The sequence below is a fragment of the Panicum virgatum genome, unplaced genomic scaffold (assembly GCF_016808335.1).
Source record: "Panicum virgatum strain AP13 unplaced genomic scaffold, P.virgatum_v5 scaffold_183, whole genome shotgun sequence".
NCBI lineage: Eukaryota > Viridiplantae > Streptophyta > Magnoliopsida > Poales > Poaceae > Panicum > Panicum virgatum.
Window position 1 is genome coordinate 340,580 of NW_024376262.1, and position 24,003 is coordinate 364,582.

The following is a 24,003-nucleotide window of genomic DNA, read 5'->3' on the forward strand; positions in this document are numbered from 1 at the left end:
CTCTAAATAAAAGGTATGAAATCCAATCCCTTATCTTTCTTAAGCGTAGGGATGAAAGCCAAGAATGAAGTCGTCTCATCTCGTATGGTAGCCTATTCTTTACCTCTCGTTCCTGGGTTGGATGCAACATTTCTCTGATGTTATAGATAGGTGAGTTGAGCAATACTAGTTTTCGAGGATTTCCACAAGTCCGTCCGAGTTGAGGGGCTAGGGCTTGAATCCGGTCGGTTGTCCGAGTCCACAAATTCATTTATGTAAGCCAGCTCTAGATCTCTGGGTCTCCCTTTTACCCCTCTAATTCCCTTGGGATAAGGTTCCAGTTAGTGAGAGAGAATGTACTTTCACTGATTGGATTGTTCCAGCTGACACTTCGCCAAGCAGAAGCAGGAATCTTGTCCTTTCTTTCCGCCCACCCAACTATAATAAGAGTTATAAAGCTCAATCCAAGACATGAAAGCGGATAACCAAGGTAGTGTAGTCATTGGTTGGAGGAGAGCTAGTAGATCGGACACCTTCGCCAAGCCTGAAGAAAGTAGGTAGCGCCGAGGTTATCACACCAGATTGTAGGAGGGGAAGACGAAGTACAGCCTAGTTCAGAGAGTAACGATTGAATCCAGGTTAATTCAGCAGCAGCTAGAGCAATACTCCGATATTGATTTGATTCTCCGCTACCCACCAAGGTAGAAGATTGCTTGATCCGCAAAAGAAGTATGCTTTATTTGCTTATAGAAAAAAAGTATACGCTTTTTCAGGGAAAGATAGACAGTCTATCATATGGAATAGGGCATTCAGCAGTTTGAAGAGGTAGCCTTTTTAAGTAGCTGTCTTGTAAGCAAGCGCCATAAGTTCAATCTATCTTTTTACTTCAAAGCAAGGCTATCCATTTAGCTTGTGATGATTGTTAGAATACTGGAAATCTTAACCGGTAGGAAAGTGCCTTAGCCAATTATGTTTTTTTTCTTGTTCTGTTCTTGGCAAGATTAATATGAATTCAACTCAACCCATTTCCCAAACAAGAGCTTTAACCGATTTACCGATTTACTACCTTTTCTTGGAATTGAAGGTCAGATACTAAAATCGAGGGGCGGTTCTTGTTCGTGCTAGCTAACGTATAATTGGTTTTCCACTTTGAGATAGAAACATATGCAAGCCTATCCGAACTTGCGATATAGAGCACAAGAAACATGACCCATTTTAGGCGCTATACGGCTACTTTTCCTAGATTTTAAGAAAATGGATCGGACGAAGCCCTTTTCGTGCGATAGATCACTGATTTCTGGCCTTTCTGATCGGTTCTATGGACCAGGACCGGATTCTTCTCGATTTATCTTAGAATGGCTCCTGAACCCTTTGACGCAATAGGAGTTGTTCCCAGTACTACTTGGTTGTTCTGAAGCATCCTTTCTTTCGAAAGACATGCGAATGAACTACGCATTCGACCCTTATCAACTAGGTCATCACTTGTACCAGGTCTTAGAAAGGCAGCTGCGGCACGTCTTCTCTATGGAGAAAAACCAACCAAGAGGCGATGGAACCCTCAGTTCCAATATTGCCCCGGGCAGTACTGGCCATAGACTTGAGCGCAAAGGACAAGAAGGCAGGAGCTGGTAGACAATTCTTCACAAATGCTAGGTGCACGAATGCTATCGAGTACTGTGGGAAGGTACTCACGCTAAACCGACAGTGACGCTGGCTCCATACCGGATATGATTGGTATGGTAATATGACTGTGGCCCGCTGGAGATGAAATATTCTTCAGTGGTTAGGAATCTATTCCTTTCTAAGGAAGGTCTATAAGAACTGTTTCTTTCCGAGGTTTCCCCGAGGAAGGCTGAACCACACTGGGCTAACTTGAATCTGTTTACTTCACTTCTATTTGCTCCTCCCCTCGGTGCATATTATCATATAGAAAGAAACTTAGCGTAGCGATTCCGTATCTAGTTTGTGTCTTATTATTCAACTATTTGGTGTGGTGGAGAAGAAGAATCCACAAATCAAACGAGAAAACGGATGCGCGTTAGCGCAACGGCTTTCGCGCTAGTTGCTCAAAAAATCGTATAAAAATCAATCCCTGTATTAATGGTTCTGGCGGGGCAGTGGGCGTGGGACTGTAAATCCTCTTTCGTTCGCTGGGCCTGGGCCCTTTGGACTGTAAATCCAAACGGAGTTAGTGGTTCGATTCCACTCATGAACGAGAGCGAGACTGAACGAAAGAAAATGCAAGTGAAACGAGACGAGAATCCAAGATTGGGAACATGCATTTGTCCCGCAAAAACCAGATCTTGTTTAGTGTTCAGTGCATCCTTCACTTCACCTGCAAAACCTGTCTATCTTAGTTCTTCCCACTTTCGCGCTTTCGAACTACTGCCACTTTACCTGAGCACTGTGACGCAGTCGGTCAAGTATTGATTTTCAGCTAGTATATCAAGGACTTATGAGAACTGAAAAGAAAAAAACTAGGCAAAGGAATTCTCAAAGTTCATTGAGTTAAGGGAGGACCATTCGTGGGGGGTTCGTGGAAGAGTTGGGTTCGATTCCCTTTATACGCGATGTGGCGAAAAAGACTGATTCAACGAAATATGCCAGCATTAAGATTTAAAACGTGTCGTCTACTTCCAGGAAATGTTCGGAACAGAGAACTTTCTCTAATCCAACGCCGCATTCTCCGAAGATTGAGGAACAAGAGGAGATCCATTAAAAGAAATCTTTCTCAGAGAGAAAATCTAAACAGTAACATCAAATCACAAACTACACGAAAGTTGTCCCTTTATTATGGGGATTTACCCATAAGGGAGATGCACAGAGGAAGAAAACGAACTTCATATATCCCTTTTTTACTCAATCAAGAAACAAGATCGGACGTGATTCCGGTTCGTCTCCGTTTTAGTGACACTCTTCCTCAAGCAAGGCAGCCGATAAGTCATCGAAGGGTTTGTTTGAATAATGGACTGGTAACCATTACTCATTTGAAAGTTTCCCACGGTGATCTAATATCTTTTAAAGAAAATGACGCGAGAACCCGCGGTGAAGAAATAAGGAGATCTTTCTATATCGACATATCAGTTGGAAAAATCATAGGCAAATTCCTACCGGTCAGAATCTGGAGAAGAACAAAAACAGAATGGTTCCGCTTACTCACAACTCAGAGGGGATGCCGCTTACTACTCAAATCCGGGTTTTTGCAAGAGTTGCGTTCTTATATGCAAGAAGAAGACTTAGAAAGAACAAAGAAGTTTGGATCCGCAAAAGTATGCTTAGGCAGTTCCTTCGCTGAGCACAACAGAATGAAGAGGAATTTGTTTCATTTCAAATACTTCTTCTTATTGAAAAGAAGGAAGGAGGAAGAGGAAAACCGAAAAAGAGCAATAAGTCCTTTTGTTTACAAGTCTTCTTTATATAGAAATTCGACCTATTGCTCCGGATCCCCGTTTACTAGGAAGATAAGAATCAAAAGGATCGAACTACCTACTCATTATTCGGAGGTGAATCATAGAACACTAAAAGCTGTGGTATCTTATGGACCTAACATAGGTCACATCCCTCACGACATAAGATTGAAAGATCCAAACCTTCCTCTTCGGAGCGGAAACGGACGTGGCCAAAACATATAAAAAAAGATCGGCCTAGTCGCTCATAGGGACATATCTATCCGGATAGAGGATAGTCTAGATCAATTTTTAGAAAAATCTCTCTCTATATAGATAGGTATCTCTGTGGATAGAGATAAAGATAGGGATCCCTATAAATCGAAATATATGGAAAAAGTGCACTTTTTGACTACTACTACTATTTCTTAGACTTTTTCAAGGAAACATCGTTTTTTCGATTTTTACTGAATTGGTCGGAGCGTAGACGAGCGAGCAGAGCCCAGGAAAGAGGTCAGATCGTCATAGAGCAGTCGACTATAAGTATAAGACTGCTGGCCTGAGAGAAGGCAGTCTCTCTCGGGAAACATGGTCCAATTTCTCTTCTTTCTTTTCACACGGGCAACAATTGGGAATAAAACAGACCATGAACATGAGTTTCAAATGTAAAAAAAAGGTCTGAAAGACTTATTCTTTTTTAAAAGGAGGATAAGATAATTTATAGATTATTTTTTGATGTTATTATGTGTTATTTACTACCTTTGGCTTTGGGAAAAGTTTTCTACTTTTTAAGTTCTTGACAAGTCCCAAGTGGAGGAGATTAAGAGGTCATTAAAGAATTCTTCCTTTTAGTTCTCTTCGATGTATCGATCATGCATTCCTAAACCACATAAGCCGGGGGAGATGCGCTCCATTAGACAGCCTCATAAGGCAGACATCATTGTCATGGATACGGCTTTTGAACATCGTTTTTGAAGACATCTTTCTAACGTACTCCCATGGGTTTCGAAAAGGGAGAGGAGCTGTATAAAGATCAAGTACTGGACATCATCTTATTAGCCATCGGCTTGAAGAGAGGATCCTGGCTGTCATCCCAGTCTCAGCTTCATTCCCTGGTGGAAACCATTCACTCGGGGGCGTTATTGTACTCGTTCGGTGAGCTATTCGAAGATTGCCCTGATAATTGAATTCCGGATCCACCCCGCCACTTCCACCTTAAGGCCAAACTATCGCCCAACTTTGCCATACCATAAAATTGATCCTGGCATCTCTACTCTATCTATTTGTACATGCAGCTTGAGTTCTATGACCTCGAAATCTGACTCTCCTCTTCAGGAGCCTCAGTCGTGAGTGGTTGTTTTCTTGTACTGGAAAATGGGTCCCTGAAAACAATACAATGGGGCCTGGAGTTATTTCTTCATTGTACCCAGAGGAATGAATTGAGGATGAGAGTGATTTTTGCTCCCCTCGGAGTGTGTGTATAGGAGAAAGACCCACTTCAATAGTTTAATATGGCCAAGCCGCCACGCCGGGCAAGAGTTCTAATCTTTATTCTTATTGATGGATTCCTATCTCAAAGGATAAGAAAATGCTAGTAAATGCACTCAGTCAACCGAGCAAATGTATAAGAAAGAGTGCTCCCGGAGGGAATGTAGGTTTTAAGCGAAATGAAGCACTTAATCTCTTAAGATGGGCCATGGCTACTTGGCCTTGTTGATCCGGAATTGAAAACTCCCGCTCGCTCGTGAGAAGCCCCCTTTTTCAATAAGCTCTGCATCAACCCTTTTCTTTGTAATATCATATGTGAACAAGTTCCTTTATCGTGCCCCTGTTCCCTGTTCCCTAACTGTTCCAGTCGACCAAAGCACTTTCATACCACAGCGAATTGGAAAAAATAGAACATTCTAAGCGAAAGAAGCTTGTTAAAGCTAATGATAAAGAAACAGATAGTAGTTGTTGCAAGCTAGGGATGAAACCAATCAAACTAGCTACGCTGGCTAAAGAATAAAAGTATGAACCAAGTGAAAACTTCCTTATTGTGGGACCTGGCGAAGAGCGAGAGCAAGGAAAGGTTGTGTGCGCAATAGCTATAGCAATAGATCAAATCGAGTAGTTCTTTCGCTTGTCAGCTGAACAAAGGATAGAATATACAAAGGATAGAATATAAAGATTCCTGGGTTATTAGAGCCTTTACCAATTACTAATTGTGCATTGGAAAACAGTGACAATGGATTTCATTACAGGATTGCCCAGATCAGATATATTGACCGGAGTGTTGGACAAATGCCTCGAAGGTGCAGTAGTCTCTGCCATAGCACGTCAAAAACTAAGCTTGAACTGAATGAATCTTCCATTGGGAAGAGAGCTGCTTACCAACAGGCTTCCCACCAACACAATGAGGCATGCCGGATCGGAGTTGAGAGCTAGGATGGAGCGGTTACAAGAAAAGAGATTCATTCATAGACTGAAAAGAAGGCTAAGACTCCAGTGAGTGGCTACTCGGTGGGTGGAGCCGTAGAAGAGATTCTATTTTTTTTCTTTGCGCGAGCAAGCGGAAGAGGAATCTGCATAAGCTCTTGGTCGTGAACTTCGAATTGCGGATCGGTATCGGCAGAAGCTGTAATACTCTTTCTCGAGTGTATCTGGCCCATCAGAGCATTTTGGAAGCAGGGTGAAGACTAATCTTGGTTTTAGAGCTCCAATAGAAGCATTCTTACCAGAACAAGAGTGGCAGTGCCTTCTAAATGCAATTGACGGTATTCCAGTAATCGAATTGGTAGGGACTGGAAAGAAGAGCTGAGAAGAACCGGAGTGGTTGTTCTACTTTCATAGGCTTCATGGGCCACAGCTCAGAGATTCAAGCTAGTAGTTCCTTGAAAGATAAGAAGCTAGCAGTTTTCTTCGAGGAAGTAACCGAGCAATCGAGCGAAGCGATCAAGCTGTTTCCTTTTCCGATCCGATAAAAGAAGAAAGCAAGCCTAGGAAGCTGGGCCAGGTCTTATTACTTCTCGGATAGCTAGGAGAAAGAATCACACTCGGATTGGGTGCCAGTTAGGAATCTCCCTCGGTTAGCAAGGGCAAAGGGTTAGGGCTTGGTAGGAATTCCCTATAATAGGAAGAATTCAATCAATGAAAGTTGGCGACCTTTCGAGATAAAGGAAGCTGGTTATAAACCGGAAGTAGGCACTCTGGATTCTCTGGTTTGATGGATGGTGGCAGGGGTTTGGCAAGAAGCAGGAAGGATACCGGGGAAGCAAGCCTTAGAAAATATACTAAGATAGGTCGGAGCAAGAACTAGGGATGGTTATCCAAACATGGAAGGTTGGACTACCTCTATTGACAACAGGAGGAGATGAATGACCTTATGCTGAACGACATGCTGGTTCATTCGATTAGCGAGCAGTGGGAATAGAAGAATATCCGTCGTCAGAGGAAGGATTGCTAGTACTATAAATAAAATAAAAGGTAGTAGGAAGGCTTTTATCGCCGACTGAACTGCGAAAAAAAAACTCACGATCAGAATGGTTTCTATCCGGACCATGCATCTGGAAAGCGCCGGTTCGATTCCGGCTCGTGACATGAAGAAGAAGTCCCAAACAGGGATCAGATGAGTTTGCACAGCGTTACTTTGTTGACGGAAAATCCCATTTTTCTTCCGGTTCAATGAAGACTATGCTTACTTTCTTTTCTCTTACCGGTCTGTGTTCTATCATGGACCTGTATTCCGTTCCTCGAATCGAGACTTTCTTTGTCGAGGATCTCTGGTTTAGGGTACTCCATCGAGTTTCAGTTTCTTCTTCTAATGGCTGTGTCCGTCTAAGGTGGCTATTTGAGCGATTTAAGTATCGCGGTTGTCTTGAGCTCTGGATTGATGGGCGGAAACCTGGGGCTGGGTTCGATTTCAACTCGGAGATAGCCGGGTCTATAGTAAGAGCCGCTTTGTGAACAGCATCGGATGACATAGCAAGGGTAGCCGCAATAGAGCAATTATGCCTTAAGCCCAAAACTCTTCCTTCTAGCTTACTCCCCTTCTTGAGTAGACTAGAAAGCGATTCCAGTTGATGGAAGATAGGCTAATTTAGTTGGATCCGCCTATGTCAGTTCGAGTCTGGCGAGTCGGTTTGAAGTCGGACATTGATTGACGTTCGTTCAAAGCAATCAGTTGGGGAAGCTACAGCGTAACAGCCTGGAAAACAAATCCCTGAAAAGGCTTTCGAAAAGCCATTGCCAAAAGCGCTTTCACCTACCTACTAGCTAGGGGCACAAGCCGGGAACCTAACCGGTGAAAGAGTAAGAGCCTTTCCGAATCCGAACTAGGGATCAGATAAACCTAAAGCACCATCAGTTGTGGATTCATCCACAAAGTCTTTCTACTTAGCTCGTCAAGCGAAGTAGCTATCAACGGCTTTAGCATGACAACTATAACATCAAGCCATGGTAAACTGCCAAAGCTTCTACTGTAGTGTAGCACCAGGGTTCAGCCTTCTCCTTGCCGAGTTGCATCGCCCGCATCGTGTTCAATTGGAAAGTCTGGCAAAGGCGCTTCCAACTCCTGGTTCAGGGTCTGAGGTTACCAAACAAAGATGAATCCTGCGCAATCAGAGATTAAGCCTTAAGATCCCACCCAGAAACTGGAAGAGTCGGGGGCACCTACCGAAGGAGTCTTCCCTCCATCGATTCAATGACAAAATAGCTCTATTGAGAGGGCCTTTGACAACCCTCTTGAATGTGGCTCGCTCCTAGTTTTTCTTCCCCCGCCCGTTCTATCTAGGCTGGTGGCTATACCTGATTTCGTGTCTGATCGAACTTGAAACTAGCCCATTGAGCTTCTTGGATTCCAAACCAGAAAGAAGGATCGCACACAAGAAAATAGAGTTGGAATGAAAGATGGGGTAAAGATGAACTTTATTCTCCTAGCTGCTCTCCATCCAGCAAGTTACTCTCTTTCAAAAGATGACAACTCAAGATTACCAATCAAAACCAACGCTTTTTCTTCTCCTATAGCTTCATCATTACATCTTTCACTAGTTGTTGGATGTGAGTGATGAGATCGATCCATGGAATTTTTACCTCACTCACATACTTTGGAAGATGAAGAAATTCTCTTTAATTTACTTATGGGCTGGCTCTACATGTGGTCAGATGGGTTCCCCTCTTCAGTCATTTGGTACCTCTCCAACGCTTCCTCCTATTCCTATTGATCAGATCAAAGCCAAACCTATCTAGTCTTGCACGTTGTCACCCACCGCTCTTGCCAAAAACAAAGAAATTCTATCTTGGGAACTAAAAAAGAATCGGAATGGGAAGTATTTATTTCTTGATTCTCCGGCTAGCATCCTTACTTCCTTCTTCAATGGAAATTATATGTTTTGGCTCGGTATAAACCCAAAAATGATAAATTCTCTTATTTGTAGACTCGTCTTCTTTTGGTGAAATCTGGAGAACCCAGTCGAAACTCTGATTCATGTTTGTGGATTTTAATAGCTCTCCTATCTACCCGGAAATGATCTTCTACCTTTACTGTCTTTACATCTTGAGTCTTTTGATTGTTCTTAAAATCATTGTGTCGTTACAAATTCAGTGGTTGCACCCTTGTGAGCAAGTTGTTGCCGGATTGGATAGGAGAAGTGAAACAAAGCCACGAAGGAGACTCATTAGCTGAAGAAGTTAAGAAGAGCATTAGTGAAGCGAGAGGAGGACAAGATGGTTGGGAAGAGGAGGAAGGGGTATTAAGGAAAAAAGGGAGGCTTTATTTTATGTGGGGACCGCTGGAAATGCAAGAGCCAGGTAGCCAACAACATAGATTTGCCACGGTCTAGGTTCCAACTCGATTGATCGGCTTCCTTTAGCTTTGTTACGGCATGTGTAGAACCATTCGTAGTAGCGTACGTTCCCTACGTTAATTGATAGCGCTAGGTGATCATCGACAGCTCGGGCTAGGCCACGGCTCGACACATCCTCCGATAGTCCCTTTTCTCGGCTTAAAACCAATACGAATTGGAATCCCCTATCCCTTGCGCCATTTCCATTTAAGCTTTGGGAAGGACTAGTACGCTATGTTGGTTTACTCCCTTCAGGGGTGCTTTTACGCGTATAAAACATGTATCATGAGCTAAAGCGAATATCTTCCTACGACTAACGCTTGAGCGATTCCTCTACTACCGAAGCGAGGGAGGGAAGAGCGAGTACTATCTTTCGGATTTTCTAGTTGTATACCACCAACTCGTATATGTAGTGGTTTCTCTCGCCGCCGCCCTCTTCATTTCCTGCTGATAGCATTGGGAACAAAGCCAAGCTCAGAGAAGAGCTTAAAACCAGGATTACCCCAAATCCTACGCCCTCCGGGGGCACGGGCCAGGGAAATAAGGATTCTGGTTCGAAGAGAGAATGTTGTTTTTTCTGTGTCTATAATCTAGTTATGTTCACAGATATTCACAAACTTCAATATAGTTTGGTGAAAAGCCGGCACCTTCAAAATTATTCTTCTTGTACAACAATAGTGTACGATGGGTGGGTTGTTTTGCCGGCACCCGCATAAACCCACCGCGAAGAAAAATAGAGTAGATGAATTTATCGCTCATCCTCTATCCTTATCCGATCTGCAATTGATTGTATACCATTGACACAGCAAAAGATCAAGATGGAGAATCTTTTTTAATCTAATATCTCAATTCTTGTTTCTTTATGAGTAGTTGAGCTCACAAATAATAGATAAGATTATTTCACTTAATAGATAAGATTATGTTTTCATATATTGAAATAGAGCAAGCAAACCCTCTCTCTTCTTTCTTGTTCCTACTGGTTTGCGCCATGTGGTGGTATTGCCTCTTCTTCTTTAGATCCTGAAAAAACGAAAATAAGTAAGAAGGAGCAGTAGTAGGAAGACTTAAGTGACTTCGTTCATTTACGTTGAGATAGACGAGTAACTACCTTCTTATATTTTCGTTTCTACGGTGGGCAGCCTCCACAATGAGCGCTTGCTGCTCTTGGAGCAGCGCCTTCTTCCTGTTTTCCAGACTGCGGGTTTGTTCCCGAATATGAAGCAGATGACCTAGTATCACACCTTCATTGTAGATAGGCATCTGCCCCCAGAAGTTCTCCAAAAGTGCCCTCTTCTCGTTTTCTATATTTTAAATTTGTTGACTAATTATCGCGAGTCTTGCTGCGATCCCCATTTCACTCTTTCTTGTCCCGCAAAATAGAGAGTGCACCGAAGCTTCTATTTATAGGCGAGCTTATGCTGTAGCAGAATAATTTTTTATTAGAAGTCCTTTTTTTAATAGACTTACACATAGATATTTTGCCCAGAATGAATGGTGGAACTCCCGCACTCCATTAGTGCGAAAAAGAATGAATCCCTTGAGTCCGGTCCCCCCGGGGTATCATATACGCCGCTTAATCCCGATCACATCCTGAGGCAATAATAGAGCGAATAATGAAAAGAGTACTCCACCACGAGCAGCGAAAGCACGCTCAGCCAATCCTCACTCGACAGCACCGTCCTTGCTTAGGAAAAAAGCCGAACCACTCGCAGATAGAGAGAGAAAAGAAATGAAAATGCATTGAATCGATCTTTTGTTACGGACGATATTACTTTCAAAGAAATGAGACAAGAACGAACATAGGAAAGAATAGGCGTAGGCTTGTAGGGCCCGGCGGGAAGACGCGCCTTTTGTGTCCCTTGAAGTGATGGATTTGCGGGTTATTAATAATATTGTATGTATATAATTTTGAATTCAACTTAATATCCGGATTAGGACGACGAGAAAGAAGAAACCTGATCTGTAAGGAAAAGAACCTACTGTACGAATAAGAAGACCCACAAATCCAAACATATCATCCAACTCCAGGTCTTCCAAATTACCATGCCAGACTGGTCCCGGCATAGGAAAGGTTTTCATAACAATTGGACTTACCCAGCCAACCCTACCCTAATTTCATACCCTGCGGTTTTCGTTCCTCTATTGATATTTCCTTCCTCTCCTTACGTCGAGCGACTGTCGTTCCCGATGCCAACTCCTTGCTTTTAGTTGACGTTAGTAACAATAGAATACCTTTTACCGTTCATCAAGTGAACGTAGCCCTTTCGTAATCTATGCCCCTTTATTCTTAAGTGGGGGAATCCTCTTAAAGCCGGTGATCGAGTGAGTAAGTCCGCCAGGAAGCTAGTTCTTTAGGGCTTAAATGAATAGCCATCGCTGTTAAGAACAACCGATGCCTTATGTGTATTGGATCCGCTCTTCTGTTAGCATGAACACATGAATGAGATTCTATTCCTCTTCCTTATTCAGCCATAATATCACCCCCCACCCTCACCTACCCCCCAACCTAGGTGCGGAAGTCAAATCAATCCTTGTTTGTACATCGCTGAACTTACATACCCGGGCCCGGCTCAACATTCTTTTAAAACAATCGAATAACGGCTTTTCCATGACTTGGCCATTCAATCTTGTGAACTAATCGAGACCGAAATTGGATAAAGAGATACAAAAGGAGAGGAATACCCAATCGATGAAAGAACATGAAACCCTTCTGTTTCTATAGAGGTACAGGAAACGGTTGGGGGCAATAAAGTAGGTGAAGTGGTTGGATTTTGCGAGCTGTTCCAACCACTGCTGGATGTGACTCCAAGAGCCGAACGAGAATGAATACCACACAGAAGAGTCAAGACCGGGCTCCCTAATAGAATGTTTAACCGATCCATTCCGGATCGATCGAATTGGTACGGAAGTTGTAACATGGGAAAAGCACAGAAAACACGACTTATTTGAATAACCCGGTGACCTACCAATTGTAGAAGTAGGATTTTTGGCAAGCAATAAGCACTTAAATAATACAATTCGAGTGTACCAGATTCTTTATCATTTCGAAGAAAAGGTTCGGGAGGAAAGGGAAACAACAGAGAGATCCGAATCGAACCTAAATGGGAATGACATGAAAAATCTTTTTCAAAACCTATCATTAAGGGCGTGACGACGATATACGAGAGGAATAAAAAAAAACTCGTGATTGGTGTGGAGGGGAAGATCTGCTTATGAAATTGTTCAAGAAAGAGTCGTCTCATTTCCTTACTTCTTCGTTCTTTCGAATTCATTCACTTCGACGGCTGGCGCTACGCTAGCTTTGCATGATTAGCTCCGACAGAACAGGTACTGCATTTCCTTAGTTGGATCCGCTCTTTCTCTCTCGTGCAGTTGTTGCTTCCGGCTATTTATTCAGTCGTCAATCAGCATTGATCCGGGTAGTTAGTCAGTCTCTCTCTTTTTTCCCGTCCTTCTCTATCTATGAAATTCCTAATTAAGGGAGTTCGCTTTCCAATATCTAAATGTTCATGCAAAGCTACAAACGAAATGCAAGAACTGTAACGCAGAAGTCACACAGTATGCTGATCGTTCTGAAATGATAAAAAGTATGGGATTTCATAAGAGATTCATACATAGAGATCTAAACTCATGGAAGGGCCCGGCCAGCAAACGAGATCTCTTACATCCAAAGGACCATGCCAATCGAAGATGAACCATTCACCGAGCCGAGTATGTGCAAGACAAGACACGGCTAGATAAGTAAAATAGAAGATATTGCTTTTACACGAGCAACTCTTTTCTTCATGTAGGTACAGCCCACTTTTCCTTTGATGAAATGCGAACACAAACTTCAGGCATCCAAGAAAGAAGTAAAGATCGAAATCGAAGCATTGTCATTGGGTTGAAGATCAATTCATATCGACAAGACTTTCCATTCATCTTTTTGTTGATATTTGGATTCCGTTTTCAAATAAAGTCATCTTGTAGTTTGAAATCACCTTTAGAATCATCAGCCTCTGTCCCTACACTGACTCACTTATCCGGGGTCGATCCTCACTACGGTCCTTTATTTCGAAACGAGGATAGGTCTCTCGCGGGACGAGGTGTAGATTGAGAAGAAAGATGAGCGTATGGTCCATACTCACTCGGGTTCAAACTTATTTTGCAGGGAGAAATGGGTACATGCCTGTAGATCTTCTTCTCACAGCGAGCACTTGATTACGGAGCCTGATTCTATATATTATTTGTGGATTATTAAAGAATAGAATCTATCTTTTTCTTCAAATCATAGTGGGAATCCTATTACCGATACCTAAACGTTTTCTTTGTCGAAACAGAAGAAAGGAGGGAAATTGGATAACCGACGACACGAGTTTCCCGTTCAACGTTCCGCTTCGCTCCACTGTTAGATAGGCAATTCAATAGTTACCGACGAAAGGAGTTCCCCTTCTCTTGGCCAATTGACGTTCTGCTTCAATAAGTCATGACCTTCACTCTCCTCAAGTGAGGAGGGCATATTGTTTGACCAACGAAAGCCTCACTAGTTCCTTCTTCCCGTTCACTATTCCCGTAGCCTGATACGAGTTATTTAGTTCGTGTCTCCTTGTTCTTGGGAAGAACCGAAGGTTCATTCGCGGCACTCGTAGACATAGTTGTATTTCCTCTTCTTTCCCTAAAAAGCTAATAAATCCAAAAAAGAGAAAAGCAGAAGCGAAAGCTCGAGTCGAAGAGTGGAGGTCGCTCGGTAACTCGAGTCGATCAGTCCCATTCATTCTTGCCCGAAACAAGTGGGCTATTCATTCCGGTGCCACCTTTGTTCAATCGAGTCCATGTTCTCTATTTCCCAAAACCCATTCGTTCACCGACCCGTGGACCAGAGGTTGCTTGCTTGGAATTGGGCTTTCTAGCTTTCTTTAGTACAATCTTTTTGCGAGAGCAACCCCGGGTTCGTTCCTAAGACTACACTCACAGCTTTCTCTGTTCATGTTCCGGCATAGGGGATCTAGTGGTAGGATAGGGGACAGAGCTTTAGGACTGCAGTAAACCTCATATGCGCGTGGCTCATCATAAGACCTTAGCCTGATGTCCTACCCAAAGACTTCAAAGGTAGTCACAGGACAACCTTTCCTAGTTCTAACTTCCAAACCTATAACTTGGTTTGCTTGCCTGCTTCCTATCTGACCTATCAATCAAAGAAATGTTCTAGTTCCGCGATACGAGCTTGACTGTCGCTCTGAGACAGTAGATTTCTTGGTTGGGGGTCCCTTTATCAAAGGCTCCCTTCCCTACTGATCATACAACAAATGAACGTGGTTAGAAAGATGGCACATCGATCTTCTGTACACCCTGTTCGTGCTGCGGAACGAAGAAAATCCGCCTTCCTTGGAAAAATCATTCCTGACTCCGAAGTCTCAAAGGAGACTTGGGTGGCGCCTTCTGAAGAGCCCTTCATTCTGCGACTCAGATAGGCTAGGATTCGTGTCTCAGCCGGAAGGGGTCGTAGGACTGACTCAGACAAAGCGTTAGAAGTACGATCTCCGAATCTATAAGCTTTGGCCTGCCTTCTTCCCTTATCTAATCTCTTAGGTAATAAGAAAGTGATGTTAATTGTCACGCTAAGGAGCTGACCAGTGACATTTCTGTCTCAATTGAAGTCAACCTTACTATACTCGCTTGTAGGAGATCATCGCTCAGAAGGGCGTTCTTTCGCTAGAAAAACAAAAGTTTGAAAGATCACCCACGAAAAGAAAAGAAAAGAAAAGGTCAGAACTCTCGATCTAGCCCCACTTTCTATAGCTATTTATCGACATGTTGTTTCGAATGTCCTTGAAAAGGCCTACACACATACCCTGCCACTCGATGTAGGTTTTGCCAGCGATGTGTAGTGGATTTGTTCAGTAGAGATGGGTAAAGCGCACAAGTATTGGAAGGAAAGTTTAACCCTTCTTAAAGGATAAAAAGTATGTATTGAACTATGATTTGAATTCCTTTCTTATTAGTTTCCAAGTGAAAAATGTTCATTGCCTTGATCAGAGCCTTTAAGCCTTTTAGAAGCGAGCATTTCCGCTGCTTCTATTTTTCCTAAAGCTAATGAACCGAATGGAAGAGACTCACTTATTCAAAATAAGAAAGAAGGAACCAACAAAAAAAAAGAATTGTTCCAACCTCGGCTCGGGGTCTGTCTGGAAATGGAAAATAGTTCTCTCTCTCATCTGGTCTCGCCACAGTGACAAGAAAAACAAGTGAATAATTGGAATAGAACGCAATCGTCAACCAAAATAGGGTAGGATGTATTATAAAAGAAAGCCTTGCCTCACTCGCAAGTGAGGACCTCACCCCTCCTTCCTCATTTATTGAGAATGGAAAAAGACAATGTTCATTGCTTCCTCAAAACAAGAGTTCCACGGGCGGTTTTTCATAAACCTCTTTAAGCAAGGCAAGGCGATTCATGAAGGATTCCTCTCCTCTAGTTGGTCTATTAGACTATTATTACTATAAGGTCCCCTAAAACAGGCATACCCATAAAGGAAGGCAAGGGAAAATGGACGGAGATTGGTCAGTGGTCTCCTCTCCTGGTCGAGTATTTCTGTTCTTTTCTTTGATTTGGGTTAAGAACAGTAGTCGGACATTCCACTTTGTTAAGTTCTTTTTTTTTATTCGACATAACAAGAACAGAATCACGCTCTGTAGGATTTGAACCTACGACATTGGGTTTTGGAGACCCACGTTCTACCGAACTGAACTAAGAGCGCTTTCTTACGACAGGAGATAAAGCTGTAAAGAAAAGGATGATTTTTGTACCGCATGCATATAGAAAAATGAAACTCTGAATTTTGTCCAATTTGAATCGATCTCAATTGATCCCTCGTTACTGCCCATAGGAGAAGTAATAGGTAGGGATGACAGGATTTGAACCCGTGACATTTTGTACCCAAAACAAACGCGCTACCAAGCTGCGCTACATCCCTTTTCCAAATTGTTGTACAGTGTCATTGTACAAAACCCCTGTCTTGTTTTCCACATCGTAATTTTATCCTCCATCTATATACAACTTTCTTGTCATTTCTTCTTTTTGGTTTCATATAATAAATTATATACATCTGAAACCCAACCTAACGTATAAAGAAAGAATATTTATCGGTAATGCTCAGGAAGAAAGAAGGGGTCATCTTTTTGTTTTTTATTCCACCCTTATGTACCCTTCTTTGCATTTTTTCTAAAGCCTGTTCAACCTCATATCACCTAGAACAAGTCATGGACTTCTTCAATGAAAGAAAGTCTCATGGAAACGTTTTCAACGAAATAAGAACCATACAAAATAGATTTCTTGATCTTTTTTTTTTCGGAAAACTTTTTTATTCGCTGTTTTTTCTTTTATCCTAAAGATATGCAGAACGAGTGTATTATGAAATGTTCGTTGTCTAGCTTTGCATACATCGCGACTTAATCGTTTAGTGGTTATCGATGAAATTACTTCACCATAGAGAAAATATTATGGAAGTTTATATATATATATATTATTGGTTGCTTTTGTTTATGTCCAATTGGAAAAGTTGATCTTATAAATTCATATGTGTAGCCTAAAGTACATAACTTGTGTTCCTCCCTAGTTCTTGCAAAGCCACCTAATCAAGCCTCACCTCATTTTTAGTTAGAACATGTTCATCATGTTCAGCTGAAAGCAAACTAAAAAAGAAATTGGTTTACTATACTATACTATACTATTAGTAACACATATACTTTTTTACCTTAGCTCTTTATTTATTGTTCATTGAGCAGTTCAAATGCTTTGAGTGCTTATCAGATAAGAGGGATCAATATTCTTCATTCGTTTATTTTTTTAATGAAAAATTTCATTCAAATCCATTCTTTCTCATAACTTGAGAATATGTACAGCGCAGAACAGAAAAGAAGGCAGATTTGATGAGTTGTAGGGGCGGACCCACTTCCACTGATTTCTTTCGGGAAGGTTCTATAAGGGAAGAAGAATCTGAGCTGTGACCTGGTAACCTTGATTTCTTTCGGAACGTCATTACGAGAGTAACAAAGAAAGAATAACGTAGATAGGAAGGAGCGAGCCCCAAGGATAATGAATTGGTATGCCGGGTGCTTACTTGAGCAAGAAGCCAAGTCATCGATAATCAAAGAAAGGTGTGAGTGAACGAGCCCAACTTTCCGATTCAGACTCCTTTCCACTTTCAACAAATAGAGAAATCTCCGCTAGGCTAGCAGTGGGTAACCAACGTAGTGCCCCATTCGTTCCATGACATCCAATCTGTTCTCCTCGGATTCCAATCCAATCTCCCAATCAGTGATAAATAGACGGTCGGATGAGATCTCGAACGTTGTCCCTACCTACTGAGGAATAAAAAGTGTACGTAGAAAAAGAGAGTGTTGGAAATGCATCGAGGAGAACTTACCTTGTGAGTCACTACTCCGGCACTGGGCTGGAATACTACTAGCGAGGCTTATAGGCGGCTAGTTCTTAAAGAAATCTGTCAGCTATAACCTAGCCTATTGAATCTGGTACGCCCGAAGCACGAAACTAGATAGGTAGCCCTACCTACGACTAGAAAAGTATCGTATTTTTTTCTTCCAGTAAATCTTCAACTCATTCCTTCCATTATTGAATATCATTTTTAGTGTATTTTCCCTCTCAAAAAAGGTTTCACCCTCACTTCACTGAACTTATTGGAAATGCCCAGGACAGAGTTCATTCACTTGCCCAGCTGCCCTACTCCTCATAGTTGATCCGAATTTCTATCCCTGATTGAGTCAATCAGGAAGAGGAAGACTTGATAAAAGATGAAAAGAAAGGATTGATTACCTTTTTAAGTCAAGAAAAGAAAGGAAAGGGCTATTTATGTAGATGAAGTTTCAGATTCTTGGATGAGCGGAACATCTTTGAGACAAATCATCTCTACCCGGGTACATAGCTTCATCCAAACCATGGATCCACGAATTGTTGACTCGCTCTAGAAAAGAGCTTCGTAGTTGGGAGCTCTGAACCGATGATCGATATGGTTTCCTAGGATGAGAACTATGGTTTACTACTTTACAATAAGAAAGTTGTTTTATCTTTATTTAACTATTTTAGGTCTTTTGCCTAGTCTGAATTTCCCCTTCTTCTATTTTATTTGATCAAGATGGATAGCAAAAAAGCATGAATAGGCCTACTGGGATGGAAGGAGAGAAGGACTGAACGAGAAAAGGAAATACCTCTTTGTTTACCTTGGAATGAATTGCTCAACTACTTAGGTAACGAAACGTTCATCTACGATCTTTCTTATTCTTAAGAAAAGATAGGACTGTACGGCAGTTCTCGTTAGTAGATTCGCAAAACAGAAGAAGAAGTTCACTCTGACTTGCGCACTACAAAAAGGCAGCCAACGACTTCGGACGTACTCCGTCTTTCGAGCCTCTGTTTAGCTTCAAAAGATAAGGCGCTAGTACAACGAACGCAGCTTTGGTGCGTCCCACCCCAACTAACTAGTGCTTGACTTGACTTTCCCCCGCGCCCTATCCAATGAATAAGGAGAAGGCCGGCCTATCAATGACCGAGCCAGTCTGATCTCCTTTATACTTACCTAAAACAACGAGCGAAGTCGAGATGTTGATGAGAAAGGGGCGAGTCTCAAGGCCAAAGAGTGCTCTTTGAAGGCTACTATGCATCCTTACGAATACAAGAGTGGTTTTTTTTGGGTATAGCAGGACTTGAACCTGCGACCATTAGGTTAAAAGCCCAATGCTCTACCAACTGAGCTATACACCCGATTTTACAAGAAGGCTTGGTGCGGAAAAGAAAAGAGGGTGGCCTGGCCCCTTTTCTTCTTATCATATCACAAGGGCGCGGCTCTGTATGGGGCTCGTACTGCGGAGCAAGTCTGGGAGTCCTTTCCACTCATTGAGGATTCTATCTAAAAAAGAAGGTCAACGGGGGAGACTACAGTAGCTCGAACTCAGACTATCTACGAAAAAGGTAAAGTCGTCTTTCCTAGGGTTCGACCGAAAGGAGCAGTGTTCTATGGTTTGACGTTGTGGAGGTCCAGCACTCTTCTAAACGAAGAAAGAGGGGATTCGCGCTACCCCCTACTCCTACAGAAGATCGATTGGCGCGAACTTCCGATCGATTCCTTATTCATTGTTGCCGACCCTTACATCATCATAAAGAGAATCAAGATATCCCAAGAAACCCTGCTAGGGATGAATGACTAGCGCTCAAGAACAAGCAAGGGATGAGCGCACGGGAGCGACGTTGCTTGTTGCTTTATTATCACATTAGAGAAGCGGAACCTCCAAGCTCAGACATCTCGAACTCAGAAACTACCCTTCTATCCCACCCTGCTCCTCCGGCATCGGAAGCAGAACTACCTGACCGAAGGGAGATAGACAGGAAGGGAAGACGGTCATACAAAGGCCGAATAAAGCTCTCTTGAAGCAGCATCTGAATAGACCTAGAGTCACTCAGTACATACGAACCCTTGAATAAATAAGAATTGAGAAGTATGAAATGTGGGCATCATAACAAAAAAAGAAAAAGACCGAACCTGTAAGACTAATGTCTACTTATTTATACCTTTGAGAGGTCCACTTAGACTATTATGATTTTCTCTTTAGCTACGTAGGTTATATAAGATTCCATTCAATCTAACAAGCGGACTGGACTACCTTCGGCTACCACAAGATATTTAGAAACCAAAGAAGCTGAGCCTACTTTACGCACTTAAGGCAGCAGCAGATGATGAAGAAATGGGCGGTAGATGATAATGAGAAAGGGCGCCCCTTGGCATTTCCTGTGGGGGAGTCTGATTGATCCAATCACGACGAATGATGTCAACCCCCTCTTTTGCGCCTAACTTGACTCTGATTCCCCCACTATGAGAGCTGATCCAGGGGCTAGTTCGGCTACAGAATGGAATTTACGAAAGTCTTTCCGACTCAATGTATTGCCCTTTGGGACCAGGATCTGACGAGGAAGTGAGAGAGGGGACACCAAACATAGGTGCGTACCATTGCCCCAATCCAATGGACTATGTCATACAGGGAGGAACCCATGGAGGTTGGGACAGAAAGAAAGCAGGTTTTGCTTCTGCTTCCTTCGAGCTCCCACAGCAGTCTAGAAGTCTTCCCCAGGGCGCTAAGCGAGAATTTCTGCCAATAACTCAGGACGTGGGGGAGCAAGTTTCGAACCCGACACATCCACTGCACGATCCTTTTCAGCTGTAGTTCCGGGATTGGATTTACAAGGGGGCGGGAATTCTTTGTTAGCTTTAGGCTAGCAATCCGGTTCAAAGCCAGATTGGCCCACTTATTCGAATATAAAGAAGAGGAAGACAAACTAGCCAAGAGACAGAAAAAGGTAGAGACCAACCACCGAAACAAGGGAGTAAGGGCTAGGGGTATATGGGCCAAGAAAGGTCCGATGTATCGGTCAGCTATACCTAATCCTTCACTTAAAAACGCATCACACCCTTTGTAGGTTCAAGCCGAAGTCAAGCATGATCACCTACTGCAAACTCCAAATATCGTGGTCGGCGTACCTGGTCCTGAGCTTCTTTTAATCTAGAATAAGTTTTATCTTCTCGGCACTCTCCTTCATCTTCTGTGGCCCCGTCGGTCGGTACGTGCCAACCCCAACAAATCGGGGTACGACAAAGGTTCCCGTAGAGTGCATCGAAAGGTGCCATTCCGATGGCTAGAGTGATAGCAGTTGTTGTAAGCAAACTCGGCTAATGTATCTCTATGCCAATTTAGTAGGCCTGCACATTGATGCTCTTCGGGCCGATTGTATGGGATGTGTTCTGGTGTACAGTGGGAGATGCAAGGATATCGATTGAAGTTTGATTTGTTGGCCATGGAGTTGGGAGCATATGATGTAGTCCTAGGAGTAGACTGGATGAGGAAATTCCCTATTATTTCAATAAGTCTTTCCGTTGGTTGTAACTAATCACGTACCCGCGGCAGCGGAATTCCTTTTACCTAACCATGATTGCAGTAGAGATAAACAACGTTGGGCCTGCCTGCTTGTTCAGCACCACCCATTCCCATGGGAATATATGGGTTTTTCGGTCCAGTGGGAGGCTAATTTTCCTTGGAAGGTCATTTTCCCAACCAATAAGTATTGGGCTCCCAAGTAAACAAAGCGAAGGATAAAGTAACCAACATGTTGCGGAGCAGCCAAGTAAACCAAGAAATGACTCAAGTAATCCAAGGGCAGAGCAACGTAATCCAACGGAGGGGCTACGTGATCCAACAGAAGAGCTACGTAAACAAGGAACACATGAACCTGCTAAGGATCCATTCCACCTGCCAAGTAGACCAATCACAAGAGCTCGGGCCAAGAAATTCAATGAAGTAATCCATATCCATATGCTGATTCAGCAAGCCAAGCAAGCAAGAGGATGCGCATTAGCGCAACGGCTTTCGCGCTAGTTGCTCAATCCGTTGCTTGTTTGGAGTTGGTATTCCAAGTTTCTTGAATAACCTAGCTGTCCTCGCCAATGGGATTCTGTGTAATCCTACGGTCTACATGGTGTAGGTAAAGGGCCAATAAAAAGTCGCTAATTAGTGGCACTGAAGTATGCACCCGGCGTGTAAACTTCTTCTTTTTATTTACCAATGTCGCTATCCGACTGATCATCCTTTGAGACCACAGAGAACATCAGAGAGAAAGATACGTCACCTCAATTTACACCCTAACTTATATGAGTCGGCTAGAAACTCAAGGCCTGGCCTTTTGTGGGAGAATGCGGAGTCCTTCCCAAAATCGCCTGGATCAAGTCAGGAATGGTTTCGTGTTCAAACTGCAGGACATGGTAGTAAGTAAGGATCGAAAAGGAAATGTCCGATAACTACAAGAAGCCCCAATACAATAATCGATGGTATAATTGCACTGGAGTAGAAGAAACCATAATAATGTTATGAGCGTTGGTTTGTCATTCATTCAACAATAGGTCTGAGAGTTGTAAGTAGTCATTTTGTCAGAATCCAACCATAAGAATAAAACCTGGATAAGAATAAGAGTGCGTGGATAAAATTTCATGTTCGGTTGGAGCCGTTGGTTGGAAATTTTCATAGCATTCCTACGCCTCGTTCTTCATCAGCTTGGAAAGCATCAATTACAGGGTCTGTCAGCTTCTCTTCATGAATCCATGGAGTGCCACCATCACCATTATTGCATCCCCGGAGCCTGTTGCGAAGAGCTTGCAAAGCTGCCAAGGTTGCCTGAATAGAATAGGAGCTCCGCGTTCTTTACTAGCTATTCGTGCGTATCTGTGAGTTGCCTATGACTTCTTTCTAGTCCTATGCCTTTTCTTGATGACCGATCTCTTCTTTCTGTCTCTCACAACCCTAGACCATGCTATACGGGCCGCCCCGGCTACCCCTTCATGCACTTAACCTAGTATCTTCTCCACACTCTCGTTCATTTCTATTATTTGCTTTTCAAGGAATACCTTGTGACTTACCTGTCCTCTCGTAAATACATACTCACAAAGGTCTACACCCCTATTCGCTTACCACCGGTATAAATCTTTCTACTAGCAAGAAAAAGCCTATACTTCTTATTCAATACGCATACCTCTTGTCAAAAAACTAGTTTAGCGGTTACTTCTTTCTATCTCGGTTATCCCTTGGATACTATTAGAATGTTGACTACAGGGAATTCCAGCTATCCCTTTCCAACAACTAGACAACTTCGGTGCATCTATACTTTTTGACCGTAACTGATATACTTTACCTATTCCTAACAAGCCAACTTTACCTATTAAAAAATACTACTTTCAAACCTATTCTTGAAAACTACTCAACCTACTTGTTTCGTTATGCTATAGCCACCTAATAAAGGGAAGATTCCTATCATCAGAAGAACTGGATTGAACTGTTTTAAGTTCTTGCTTTCCAACCGTAACTCCTTGATACACCACCTTTCTTACCCGGCTTTCTGAATAGGGGCGGACTCCACTACTTGTTTGGTAAAGCATGCCGAGCAACACTTCCCTACTTTCTCTTTGATCTAGATTCCCTCTCTTCTTCTGCACCTTCTCTTCTTCCCAATTCCTGGAATCCTGCTTGTTTTAAAAGATAAAGCCTGCTATTTGAATAGTTGGTTTGAGCATTTGTTTCAATAGTTGATACCCCTGTAGTGCTTCTATTAGAGTAGGTGGGTAGCAGATCACCATCATGTTTGATCAATTTAGTACCGGCATTGCTTCATCCATTCTTTCCTGGGCACCGGTAATCCCAAGAACGGAAATCCCAAGAACAGCTACCTAGCTTAGGGCTCCTTCCTTGCTACGAAAACGGATTCCTCTACGGGATTCGGCTCCAATTGATCGGCCGAAGACACCTATTCCTATACGAATACCGGGATTCGGCTTCCTACGAAACATACGAAACATAATATCGTACGAAACATACGTTTTACGAATTAACGGGTTACCTGTAGCGAGCGATCCTTTCCTACAAGGCACGGCCCCGGGATAGCGATAGCGAATGAAACAAATTCAATATTGGTATACCACCACATGGGAACACCACTGGTTGAGGAAATGCTGGGAAAATCAATAGAATCCGCCTTTTATCTTCGCCTTTTATCAGATCCTTCTCCCTTTATGTAAAAGAAAGAAGGCATTTAGGATATGAGATTTTTACTTTCCGGAGGTATTTACTACAGGGCTTCGCTCCTCAACTGAAAAGCAAAGAGCTAAATTGCAATCCTTGGCACTGCTGCAGCAGAGTTGACCTGGTTACTGTCTCGAAAGGCTTGTATTGTTTTTCAAATAGGTTGGTATACTACTCTTGACATTAAACTACCAGACATCACCTCAAGGGGG

General features: G+C 42.7%; 1 protein-coding gene, 1 long non-coding RNA gene and 3 other non-coding genes across 5 annotated transcripts; 1 reads left to right on the plus strand and 4 right to left on the minus strand.

Moving 5' to 3' along the window:
- The first annotated feature begins 459 nt into the window (after positions 1-459).
- On the plus strand, positions 460-6,539 carry LOC120693829 (ribosomal protein S4, mitochondrial-like). Its single transcript, XM_039977047.1, has one exon. It carries the CDS (start codon positions 2,550-2,552, stop codon positions 3,609-3,611), a length of 1,062 nt encoding a protein of 353 aa, XP_039832981.1. The 5' UTR covers positions 460-2,549; the 3' UTR covers positions 3,612-6,539.
- A 3,273-nt stretch (positions 6,540-9,812) lies between these two features.
- LOC120693852 lies at positions 9,813-15,850 on the minus strand. Its single transcript, XR_005683194.1, has 2 exons — positions 10,296-15,850; positions 9,813-10,207 (listed from the first exon to the last, which is right to left on the minus strand). It is a non-coding gene; the product is annotated as an uncharacterized LOC120693852 (long non-coding RNA).
- TRNAW-CCA lies at positions 15,848-15,921 on the minus strand. Its single transcript has one exon. It is a non-coding gene; the product is annotated as a tRNA-Trp (tRNA).
- A 142-nt stretch (positions 15,922-16,063) lies between these two features.
- TRNAP-UGG lies at positions 16,064-16,137 on the minus strand. Its single transcript has one exon. It is a non-coding gene; the product is annotated as a tRNA-Pro (tRNA).
- Positions 16,138-18,868: 2,731 nt separating this feature from the next.
- On the minus strand, positions 18,869-18,941 carry TRNAK-UUU. Its single transcript has one exon. It is a non-coding gene; the product is annotated as a tRNA-Lys (tRNA).
- Between the last annotated feature and the right edge of the window lie 5,062 nt (positions 18,942-24,003).

Excerpts from the sequence above, each read along its gene's own strand:
- LOC120693829 (XM_039977047.1), top strand. The coding sequence starts at position 2,550 with ATGTGGCGAAAAAGACTGATTCAACGAAATATGCCAGCATTAAGATTT.